The following is a 12129-nucleotide window of genomic DNA, read 5'->3' as shown; positions in this document are numbered from 1 at the left end:
TCATCTCCAGCTTGGTGTGTCCTCCTCCTCCTCCTCCTCCTCTTTTCTGCAAACCCCTCTCCCTTCAAGCACTGATGATGTTTGGGTAATGAAACATCTGAAAGAAAACAACCAAGCTCAGAGAGCAGCAAGGACCCCACAATCCTCCTCCCCCTCCCCCTGTCCCTCCTCTTTTCTGCAAACCCTTCTCCCTTCAAGCACTGATGATGTTGCCTAATTTGGGTAATGAAACATCTGCAAGAAAACAACCAGGCTCAGAGAGCACCAAGGACCCCCACAGTCCTCCTCCTCCTCCTCCTCCTCCTCCTCCCAGCCTTCAAGAATTGAGACTATAAATAGTCAAATTCCGGAAGGACCATTCCCCCCCCCCAGCCCCCTAAGGTTGAAGGGTTTTGAAATCGTGCGGGTCACAATATGGCCCCACCAGGAACATTTGCCGTGGCTGTGCTTTGTTTCCAAGGGTGCTCTGCGTGTTGCCCGCTGCCGTGGCTGCCCCTCCGTCTTTGCACACGACAAGGCTTCCCCCCGTGTATCGCCATCGGATGAAACTCCTGCGGCACAACCTGAAGGAGAAGATGCTGCCTTACCTGAACCAGCTTCACCAGCTGACCATGCCCCGCCTGCTTCCGTTTCCTGACCTCCGTCTAATCCAGTACGATGCAGGTAGAGGCAACAGCTTGATGTGGGCCTGTCCGTCACCTGACTGGGGACTTGGCGCTCCCAAATCCAATTCTTCTTCTTGCATCGCAGGGAAGTTGGAAGCCCTGGCGGTCTTACTGCAGAAGCTGAAGTCGGAAGGACGAAGGGTGCTGATCTTGTCCCAGATGATGCTCATGTTGGACATTTTGGAGCGGTTCCTCAACTTCCATTTCTTCACCTATGTGAGAATCGACGAATGTGCAAACCAGGAAGAGCGCCAGGTGTGTCTCGCTAGTGATCTCACTCTTTCCAGAATTTGACAGGACTTGACCTTTGTAACTCCCCTTAGGAAGCCCGTTTGCACCCAAGGAGCAGGTTCACACATAACATTCAGATCTGTAACAGAATAACGAAGAATTCTGTTGGAAGGGACCTCGGTGGCCTTCTAGTTCAACCCCCTGCTCAGGCAAGAGGCCCTATATGATTCTGGAAACGTGGCTGTCCAATCTCTTTTGGAAAACCTTCAGTGATGGAGCAGCCACAAACTCTGGAGGTTCCACTGATCAATTGTCCTCACTATCAGGAAATTCCTCCTTACTTCAAGGTTGCTTCTCTCCTTGGTCAGTTTCTATCCGTTGCTTCTCGTCCTGCCTTCGGGCGCTTTGGAGAATAGCTCGGCCCCCTCTTCCCTTGTGACAGCCCCACAAAGAGTGGAAGACTGCTATCATGTCACCCTTAGTCCTTCTCTTCCTTAGACTTTTAGACACACACAGCTCCTGCAACCTGTTCATCATAGGTAATAATAATAATAATAATAATAATAATAATAATAATAATAATAATAATAATAATAATAATAATAATAACTCAACCCTGACAAGACTGAGTGGCTGTGCATTCCGGCATCCCGGGACATTCCAAATGTTCCATCTCTTTCTATGGGGGGTGAGCTCTTACCCCCCGTGGATAGGGCTCGCAACTTGGGAGTCCTTCTAGATTCACGGCTTACTTTGGAAGAGCATATAGTGGCCGTGACTAGGGGGGCTTTCGCCCAGGTTCGCCTGGTGCGCCAGTTGCGGCCCTATCTGAACCGGGATGCCCTGTGTACGGTCACTCATGCGCTCGTGACCTCTCGCCTTGACTACTGTAATGCTCTCTACATGGGGCTTCCCTTGAAGACCACTCGGAGGCTCCAACTGGTACAGAATGCGGCCGCGAGAGTTGTCTTGGGAGTTTCCCGGTACTCCCATGTTACACCTTTGCTCCGCGAGCTGCATTGGTTACCAGTTGTCTTTCGGGTGAGGTTCAAGGTGTTGGTTACGATCTTTAAGGCCCTACATGGCATGGGTCCGGGTTACCTCAGGGACCACCTGCTGCCGGCATCGACTCCCCTCCGCCCTGTGCGTTCCCACAGAGAGGGCCTCCTCAGGGTGCCGCCAGTCAGGGAATGTCGACTGGTGGCCCCCAGGGGGAGGGCCTTCTCTGTGGGGGCTCCGGCTTTATGGAATCAACTGCCGGTGGAGCTCCGGATGGCACCAGACCTCCGAACTTTCCGTCGGGGCCTGAAGACCCACCTGTTCGAATTAGCTGGTCTGGCCTGATGGGGGATTATGGGTTTTTAATTGTTTTTAATTTGTACTACTGTTTTAATCGGGCATGGGTTTAATTCTTTTTTTAATTTTTGTATTGTCCTTTTTTATATATGCCCTGTAAACCGCCCTGAGTCCCTACCAAGGAGAAGGGCGGTATATAAATCAAATAAACTATAACTATAACTATAACTATAACTATAACTATAATAATAATAATAATAATAATAATAATAATAATAATAATAATAATAATAATAAGTTGGAAGGGACCTTGGAGGTCATCTAGTCCAACCCCCTGCTAAGGCAGGAAACCCTATACCATTTCAGACAAATGGCTGTCCAGTCTTTTCTTAAAAACTTCCTGTGTTGGAGCATTCACAGCTTCTGGAGGCAGGTTGTTCCACTGGTTAATTGTTCTAACTGTCAGGAAGTTTTAGTTTGCATCCAGGCACAGACTTCCTAAGACGTGAATTTCTGCCTGCTTCATTGGGCAGATCCCGCCATGTTTAGCTGTTAGCCCACGAGAATGGGGCAGATCCTGTGTTTCGGTTCTGCTCATGCGCTTCGCCAACCAGTGTGTCTTTTCTCCCTGTCAGGAGCTGATGAAAACCTTCAACCGAGACAAGCGGCTCTTCTGCGCCATCCTCTCCTCCCACAGCCGCTCCACGGGCGTCAACCTTGTGGAAGCCGACACGGTTGTGTTTTACGACAACGATTTAAACCCGGTGATGGAAGCCAAAGCTCAGGAGTGGTGCGATCGGATTGGCCGGTGCAAGGACATCCACATTTACAGGTGCTGCCCGTGAAATGGAAGACCCAACCCAGGAGGAAAGGGTGGGCCTAACTCTGTCCTTCCACATCATTGTTATTCATTTTTTTGGGGGGGATCCAATACTTCCTTGACTTACAACCATAACTGAGCCCAAACTTTCTGTTGTTAAGTGAGACGTCTGACATTTGGGACCTTCGCTAAGCGAGCTTTTGCCCCCTTCGTACGACTTTTCTCGCCCCAGTTCTTAAGGGAATCACTGCCGTTGGTCAAGTTAGTAACGCGGTTTGTTGAGTGAATCAGGGTTTGCTGGTCAGGAGGTCACAAAAAGGGATCACATGACCCTGGGACTGTCATCAATGCGAGTCAGTTGCCATGTGTCTCAATTTGAGAGGGTTGCGGCAACGGTCGTATGAAAAGAGTTGTTGTTTTTTTCTCCAGGGCCTTGTAACTTCGCACAGCACCAAATGGAGTGTTGTAACTCAAGGAAAGCGGCTTTCCTGTTTTTCTCAGATGCTGTCTTTGGCCCCTCTTTCTAAAGCCATGCTTCCTCTCTGATTTCTCTAGGCTGGTCAGTGGGAACTCGGTCGAAGAGAAACTCTTAAAAAATGGGACTAAGGACCTGATCCGCGAAGTAGCTGCTCAGGGCAACGACTACTCCATGGCCTTTTTAACGCAGGTATCTTATCTCCTTGTTGGAAACGGCAGACAGATTTCGGCTTGGGGCTGGTGGCTTTGGCAAAGTCTTGACTACCTGACCCCAGAAGGCTCAGGAAATGGAAGTGGTGTAGAAATGACAGTTTCTCACCCCAGCTTCCTGCCCACCTAGCTGTCTGAAAGCGTGCAAGTAGATGAATAGGTACCACTTCCGTGGGATTAGGATTAGGATTTATTACATTTATATGCCACCCTTCTCCCTAAGGACTCAGGGCGGCTCACAACAATAAAAATTAAGAAACATAAAATACAAAAATTAAAAAAGAATTAAACAATGAATATAAGAAATACGGGACAATTTATCACAATAAAAACCAAATTAAAAGCCATGGTCAGTCCAGGCCCACTTGTTGGAACAACCATGTCTTCAGGTCACGGCGGAAGGATCGAAGGTCAGGGGCCGTCCGCAGCTCCGGAGGCAGTTCATTCCAGACGGCGCGACCACAGAGAAGGCTCTCCCCCTGGGGGTCGCCGGCCAGCATTGCCTGGCCGACGGAACCCTGAGGAGGCCGACTCTGTGGGAGCGAACTGGGCGATGGGAAGGCAACAGCGTTCAGTGCACCTTGGGTGTAGAGTCATGTTGGCCACAGGACCACAAAAATTGTCTATAGACAATGCTGGCTCCCTCGGCCAAGAAATAGAGCTGAGCACGTTCCCTAGAGCAGGGGTGGGGAACCTTGCCTCTTTGATGACTTGTGGACTTCAACTCCCAGAATTCTGGGAGTTGAAAGTCCACGAGTCATCAAGGGGGCCTTAGTTCTGCCATGCTGGCTCAGGAATTCTGGGAGTTGAAGTCCACAAGTCATCAAGGGGGCCATAGTTCTGCCATGCTGGCTCAGGAATTCTGGGAGTTGAAGTCCACAAGTCATCAAGGGGGCCATAGTTCCCCCATGCTGGCTCAGGAATTCTGGGAGGTGAAGTCCACGAGTCAAAGAGCCAAGGTTCCCCACCCCTGCCCTAGAGTCAGACACAATTGGACAGGGGAGACTTTTACCTTTACCTAGGAACCAAGGTAAGCAAACAAGGGACATGAAGATGGAATAAACCTTCCCTTCCCTTCTCTCGGCAGCAAACAATTCAGGAGCTTTTTGAAGTTCACTCACCGATGGAGGATTCGGGCTTCCGGGTGAAAGCCGAAGAATTCGTCATGCTGTCGCAAGAGCCGTCTCCATCCGAAACCATCTCTCCCAAAGTGGCCAGGCCCTTCATAGAGGTGAGGAAGGGCAGAGCTTCTCAGTGGATGTCAGAATGTGTGGAGCATTGGTGTTTTGGATTTACCAGTTGAGCTGCTGGAGGGCAGGTCCCTTTGGAGGGGTATTTTTAACGTCCAAGTGGTCCTCGACTTAACAATTAGCTGCTTAGCGACCATTCGAACTTACAAGTGACCACTTCCCGGGGCTACGTCCACCCTGGTTCTGAAGTTCCAGTGGCTGCCCGCATTTTGGGCGGTCGGCAACCTGTGTTTAAGGCTATTTCTTGCATCTTGCGGATCGCATGACCCTATTTAAATGACATTTTTGCCCCAAACCGCTATTTTTCTCCAGCGTTTGGCAAAACTGTTCAGTAGCAAACGATTGCTTCGCTGAACCATCGCACGTCATATAAAATCCGTATTTTTCTGGTCCAGAATTAGATTCGAAAACACAAGAGATAGCTACGTCTCTTATTCCACGCTGGATTGATGGCAAAACTCCCACCTTGTTCCCCTTTGCCCTCTTACTCTCCACCCATCCCTCTTTTGGGGTTATCGTACTGGTGCCTTCTCGTTGTGCTCCCGTTCAGTGTTCATCATTGTGTTATTTTACTTCCTTTTCATGTCTTTTCAACGTTGTGGGCCGCCTAGAGTAGCCGCCACAGCGAGACAGGCAGCGAATAAATTTAACACGTGTATCTTAATACACGCTATATCAGTACAGGGGGAGGACCAAAAAAAAAAAAAGGGGGATGCTTTGTGTCTTCCAAAGGCTCTCAAAAGCACCGAACGAGAGGAAGAGGAGAAGGAGGAGGAAGAGGAGAGGGAAGAGGACGAGGAGGAGTGGAACTCACGCGTTCTGGACGGGGAGAGCGAATCAGCCTCGAAGCCTCTGGTTTCAGAACTGGGAAAGGCACAATATCTGGAGGAGCCGTCTCTGCTGCAGGAGCTGGTGGCCGTGGTCGATCAGGTGCCCTTGGGTTTCCATCCGCATTTCCCATTCTGATCCGAGAAGCAGTTTCTTTTGCTATCTTTATTTTGTCCGTGCTTGTGCTTTTTAATTAGCGAGGGAACTCCTGACTTCTACCTGAACCGGCCCTTGCGGTTTTCTTGGCACCACTGTTCAATTTCCTTTGCTACCTTCTCCTAAAGAGGGACGCGGTGGCTCAGTGGGTTAGGACGCTGAGCGTGTCGATCAGAAGGTCGGCAGTTTGGCGGGTCGAATCCCGAGTGCCGCGTAACAGAGTGAGCGCCTGTTACGCGTCCCAGCTTCTGCCAACCTAGCAGTTCGAAAGCACGTCAAAACACAAGTAGAAAAATAGGGACCACTCCGGTGGGAAGGTAACAGCGTTCCGTGCGCCTTTGGCGTCTAGTCATGCCAGCCACATGACCACGGAGACGTCCTCAGACAAGCGCTGGCTCTTTGGCTTTGAAACGGAGACGAGCACCGGCCCCTAGAGTCGGAAACGACTAGCACGCATGTGCGGGGGAACCTTTACCTTTACCTTTTACCTAAAGATTAGACAGAAGGACCGGCCTTAGATTTCCCCCTTCTGGCTTCAGGCCAAAGACAGAACTAGAATTCTCAGTCTTCCACTTCCTAGCCTAGCTCTCTATTTTGATGCCTTGCTTATTTTTTTTTCTTTTCTTTTTCTTTTTAAATTCGTGCATCTGATTTTTTCCCCAGCAAGCATTATGCTCTAAGATATATATATATCTTATATATAAGATATATATATCTTACATCTTATATATATCATATATATATATATATATATATATATATATATATATATATATATATATATATATATATATATATATATATATGTATATGTATATGTATATGTATATGTATATGTATATGTATATGTATATGTATATATATATGCTTCTTTTAAGATTGGGCTACAGCTGTCCAAATTGTCCATTCTTTTGCTTTTTTAAAAGATTTTGAAAGATTTATGCCCCTTTCGAAACCAAGCCCTTGTAGCTGAAGAAGAGGTTGCGTTCTCAGTTTGATAAACGAGAGTGTAGCTCTGTTTATCAAGGGACGCCAAATTAATGCAAACCAAACATGTTTTGTTTTTAAATCCTTCTTATTGGCGGTCTGCTGCCCACTCCAAAGGTCATTAATCTGTTGCCCGTTAATATTTTAATTGGTTATGCTATGCCTTCTCTTTGCTTTTTTTTTCCAGCTCACCCCCATTGAAAAGTATGCTTTGAATTATTTGGAATTCTTTCATGCTTCTGCTGAGGAGAACGAATCCAAAGAAAACGAGGTAGGCTCTGTTTCTTTGCTTATTTACGTTTATTTACATGCATTCTGCCTTTATTATTTTTAAACCTTCCTCCTCCTATTTTCCCCACAACCACAACCCTGTGAGGTGGGTTGGGATGAGAGAGAGTGACTGTCCTAAAGTCATCCAGCTGGCTTTCATGGCTGAGGCAGGATTAGAACTCACCGTCTCCTGGTGACTGGCTCAAAGTCACCCAGATGGCTTTCCTGGCTAAGGCAAAACTAGAACTCATTGTCTCCTGGTGATTGGCTCAAAAGTCACCCAGCCAACTTTCCTGCCTAAGGCAGGACTAGAACTCACCGTCTCCTGGTGATTGGCTCAAAGTCACCCAGCTGGCTTTCCTGGCTAAGCCAGAACTCACCATCTCCTGGTGATTGGTCCAATGTCACCCAGCCACCTTTCCTGCCTAAGGCAGGACTAGAACTTACGGACTCCCGTTTTCTAGCCTGGTGCCTTAACAACTAGACCAAACGGACTGGCTGTTGATATGCTGGGAAGTAGGAGTGCTAACATGATTGTGCTCTTATCAATCTCACTTGTCAAAGGAAGACAACATTTCCAGCCCCCTTCAGCAGAGACAGGGATCTTCTGAAGCACACCCCCCCCCCCCCCAAGCAGTCGTTTTATGCAGAAATATCCATACCGGTGGCGCATCGGGTGCCAGCTGTCCCAGAACCTGCACGCTGTGGCTTTATTGGCTTTTGGGGTTTTTTTAATGTCCAGATGGAAGTGAGGACAGCAAAACGGAAATGGGAGACTCGGCATCTGAAGGGACTGAAAGAGGAAGAGGAGAAAACGCTTCTGCAAGGGAAGGAGGAAGAACTTTTCACTTACACCCGAGAAGACGCCTATAACAAGGTTAAATCCCGTCGTCTCGAAGCTCTGGAAATATTTCCAGACTGGTCCTTGTTGCGCTTTCCCGTCCTAATCGCCGCCTGCCGCCTCTCTCAGTGTCGCCCTCTCTCCCATTTCCATGAATTAACTTCTCCCACTTAGCTCCAGCTGATGTGGATGCCGGGATTTTTGGGCGTGGGAAGCAGACCTGGCGGCGGCTGCCAACGTTTCCATTTGCTCGGCTTTTCCTTTTCTTTGTTTCCATCCAACAATGCTCTTCGGGGACTAGAGCCGGAGTCTCTGAGGCTGGGGGAATCCCTTAGACGATGCTCCCTCTTTTGATCTGGCTGTCGAGAGGGGTGGTAAGAGTTGGGGTACGTTTGTCATAACATTTGAACTGAGTACAGCTCTTTCTGTCCTCTCTCTCCCCACCACCCCCATCCCTGCTGGTACTACAGGAGTATTTTTATGAAGGACCAGATGGACAAACTGAAATAATGCCGGTAAGTCCTCCTCCTCCTCCTCCTCCTCCTCCTCCTCCTCCTCCTCCTCCTCCTCCTCCTCCTCCTCCTGACATTCTCCTCCTTCCATTTTCCTCCTCCTTCCTCACCCCATCCTCCTCCCCCTCCTCTCCATTGAAACACACACGTGTATGTATGTATGTATGTGTGTATGTGTGTGTGTGTGTGTGTGTGTATACACACACACACACACACACACACATTTATATATATATGTATATATAAATTATTTTGGATTGCTAACAAAGAATTAAAGGGAGACTAATAATTCTTTGTTAGCAATCCAAAAAAATTTACACAAATATGAGCTGTCACTGTTGTGACTACAGCCTGTGGATGGCCTTGGGTTAGGCTGAAACAGGAAATAAGATTTGTCTAGCCTAGCAAGGTATTCTAAAATACTTAACAAACATGTAACATACAGACAGACAGACAGACAGATAGATAGATTTTGGTCATTCGGGTTTTTTCCCACGTAGAATTGGAGGTATCAGGGCAACGTGTCGACGAAATCTCATCCGTCACCAGCCTTAGGATGACGGATGAGATTTCGTCGAAACGTTGCCCTGATACCTCCAATTCTACTTGGGAAAAAACCCGAATGACCAGAGATCTACATACAAACACCCGCGAAAACCTCAGAAAACACACACACACACACACACACACACACACACACACACACAGACAGATAGATATAAGATATAGATATAGATATAGATATAGATAGATAGATAGATAGATAGATAGATAGATAGACAGACAGACAGACAGACAGACAGACAGACAGACAGACAGACAGACACACACACACACACACACACACACACACACCTTTAGGAAACAAAGGTAACTTTCTTATGATGCTTTTTGCAGCTTTGGACTCCACCCACCCCACCGCAGGATGACAACGATATTTACATTGACTCGGTCATGTGTCTGATGTACGAGCCGGTCCCCATCCCAGAATCCAAGCTGCCTCCCGTGTACGTCAGGAAAGAGCGCAAAAGACACAAGACTGACCCCTCCGGTAAGCTTTGCATGGGATTTGGGCTCCACGTGCCTTCTTTTCTTGTGCCTTTGCTGCACCTCTGCTCACCTTTGCCCCAGAACCAATACGACTCCATCCGAGTCATCTTCCCGGCTTTGAGGCTTTACCCGTTTGGGTCAGAGTACCCTCTTGTTTTTGTCTCTACACACACACACACACACACACACACACACTCCCATAAACGCACAGAGAGAAATGGGGGACACCTCTCTAGCTGCCCTGTTGTGACTGTGGCCGTCCTCTCTCCCAGCCTCAGGAAGGAAGAAGAAGCAGCGTCACGGGGAAGTGGTCATCCCTCCTCGTTCCCTCTTTGACCGGGCCACTCCAGGGATGTTGAAAGTGCGGCGGGAAGGCAAGGAGCAAAAGAAGAACATCTTGCTCAAACAGCAGACTCCGTTTGCCAAGCCCTTGCCCACCCTGGTGAAGCCGGCAGCCGAGGCCGGCCAGGATAACCCCGAGTGGCTGATCAGCGAAGACTGGGCTCTCCTGCAGGTGAGGGGTGGCCCTACCAAACCAAACAGAAAGCGATCCCAGCACCTCTGTAGGGGGCTACCCAATATCACACAGTCGGTCCCCTGAAGCAGTCGGGCGCTAGGTGTCATCTTTGTACGTCACTTGTGGTTTTCAGGGACCTCTCAGCTCAGAAACAGCCAAGGGACCTCTTTTCTTCCATCTTCAAAACTGCTTCCCCCCCCCCTTCCTACTTTCTTAACGTGTTGTTGTTGTTGTTAGTTGCGAAGTCGTGTCCGACCCATCGCGACCCCACGGACAACGTTTGTCGGGACCCACCCCAATTCACGTCTTAGGAAAACAAAAACTCTTGGAGTCAGTTCTAGTCCAAAAGGAGTTTTTACTAGGACATGTTTGGTTGTGGAAATCCAAGACAGGACCTGGTATTGTTTTACAGATTGAAACTTTATAAAGAGTTCCCGGTTCAACCCCCCTTCCCTCAACCCCATTTGGTCAGCCCCCCCCCCCCATTTACTTCATGTCATCCCTTTCGTGGGAAAAAGGGAACTTCGGATCTTTACAGTTATTGCCTTCTTCCTTTACAGATTCAAATGGAGACACAGGCCAGATGCCTCCTTCCCTAACCCTCCCCTTTATTCCCCCAGTTCAAAAGGTTTCCCTTGGTCTTTGAAATAACCTAAGGCAGGCTGAATCCACATCCGCTCCTCCTTCCTCGGGAGATGGCAGAATCCGGGGGGGGGGGGATAATGTTGTAAACATACCGTACATTTATGAATGTGATATAAATGGATTCTGACAACGTTCCTCCAGGCCTTCCTGTCCTCTACCATCTTCTGGAGTCCGTTTAGGTTCACGCCTCCTGCTTCAGTGACTCCATCCAGCCACCTCATTCTCTGTCATCCCTTTCTTCTCTTGACCTCAATCTTTCCCAGCATTAGGCTCTTCTCCAGTGAGTCCTTCCTTCTCATTAAGTGGCCAAAAAGAGCAGTCAGGGTTGATCTCCTCTAGGACTGACCGGTTTGATCACCTTGCAGTCCAAGGGACTCGCAGGAGTCTTCTCCAGCACCAGAGTTCGAAGGCCTCCATTCTTTGGCGCTCAGCCTTTCTTACGGTCCAACTTTCACAGCCATACATTGCACCTGGGAAGACCAGATTTTCTTAACGTAAATCCTTGCAATCCTTAAGTCTAACAAATTGCTGTCTTATTGCCCGCCGTTCCCTAGAAGGAAGACGGCTTTTGGGTGGTTGCTTTTTATTCGCTTGTTTGCCTATTTATTAAATTTGCATGCCATCTGCCTCGTCGGCAGGGAAACCCAGGCAGCTTACGGCCAAGCAAAAACAAGAGAGAACATTAAAGCAACAAATACTAACATTAAAATGGACTGCTTTCTTGAGGATGAGCAATGTTTGAATTCCTTCTGACCCCATTCTCTTGCCCTCTCAGTAGCCTGGTCTTCTGAAGCCTGTCCCAATTTTGGGGAACTGAGATGCATCTGGAACAGTTCCATCTCTTTCTCTCTCTCTCTCTGTCTCTCTTTTGGAGACAGGGAGAGAATGTGTGTTTTGTGGGATCTCCGAGCATCTTTAGTTAGCCACGTTGGTCTTTTTCAAATTATTAATGACAGTGTAATGATAGCAAGCCATGTCCCTGCCAACACAAAGACAGTTATACTGATACTGATGAACCGTTGCAGGAACTGGGTATGTCTAATCTAATGAAGAAAATTACTTAGGAGTGACAGCTGTCTTCCAACATTTGAAGGGCTGCCACAAAGAAAAATAGAATAGGAATAGAATAGGAATAGAATTAGAATAGAATTAGAATAGAATAGAATAGAATAGAATAGAATAGAATAGAATAGAATAGAATAGAATAGAATAGAATAGAATAGAATAGAATAGAATAGAAAATGGAATAGAAAATGGAATAGAATTAGAATTAGAATTTAGAATAGAGTAGAATAGAATAGAATAAATGGAATAGAATAGAAATAGAAATAGAATGGAATGGAATGGAATGGAATAGAATAGAATAGAAAAGAA

The 12129-nt window shown here is 47.7% G+C and overlaps 1 protein-coding gene across 1 annotated transcript in view; it reads left to right on the top strand.

Moving 5' to 3' along the window:
* Window positions 1–12129, top strand: part of EP400 (E1A binding protein p400) — an 83950-nt gene that overhangs the window by 48195 nt on the left and 23626 nt on the right. Inside the window, 11 exon segments of the mRNA XM_083373216.1 lie at window positions 461–663; window positions 751–920; window positions 2828–3024; window positions 3568–3679; window positions 4787–4930; window positions 5682–5879; window positions 7108–7191; window positions 7933–8067; window positions 8502–8546; window positions 9441–9594; window positions 9866–10107. Of these exon segments, the coding sequence (XP_083229342.1) occupies window positions 461–663; window positions 751–920; window positions 2828–3024; window positions 3568–3679; window positions 4787–4930; window positions 5682–5879; window positions 7108–7191; window positions 7933–8067; window positions 8502–8546; window positions 9441–9594; window positions 9866–10107 (1684 nt within the window).

The sequence above is a fragment of the Vipera ursinii genome (genome assembly GCF_947247035.1).
Source record: "Vipera ursinii genome assembly, chromosome: 14".
NCBI classification, from domain to species: domain Eukaryota; kingdom Metazoa; phylum Chordata; class Lepidosauria; order Squamata; family Viperidae; genus Vipera; species Vipera ursinii.
This window is presented reverse-complemented; position numbering and strand designations above follow the sequence as displayed.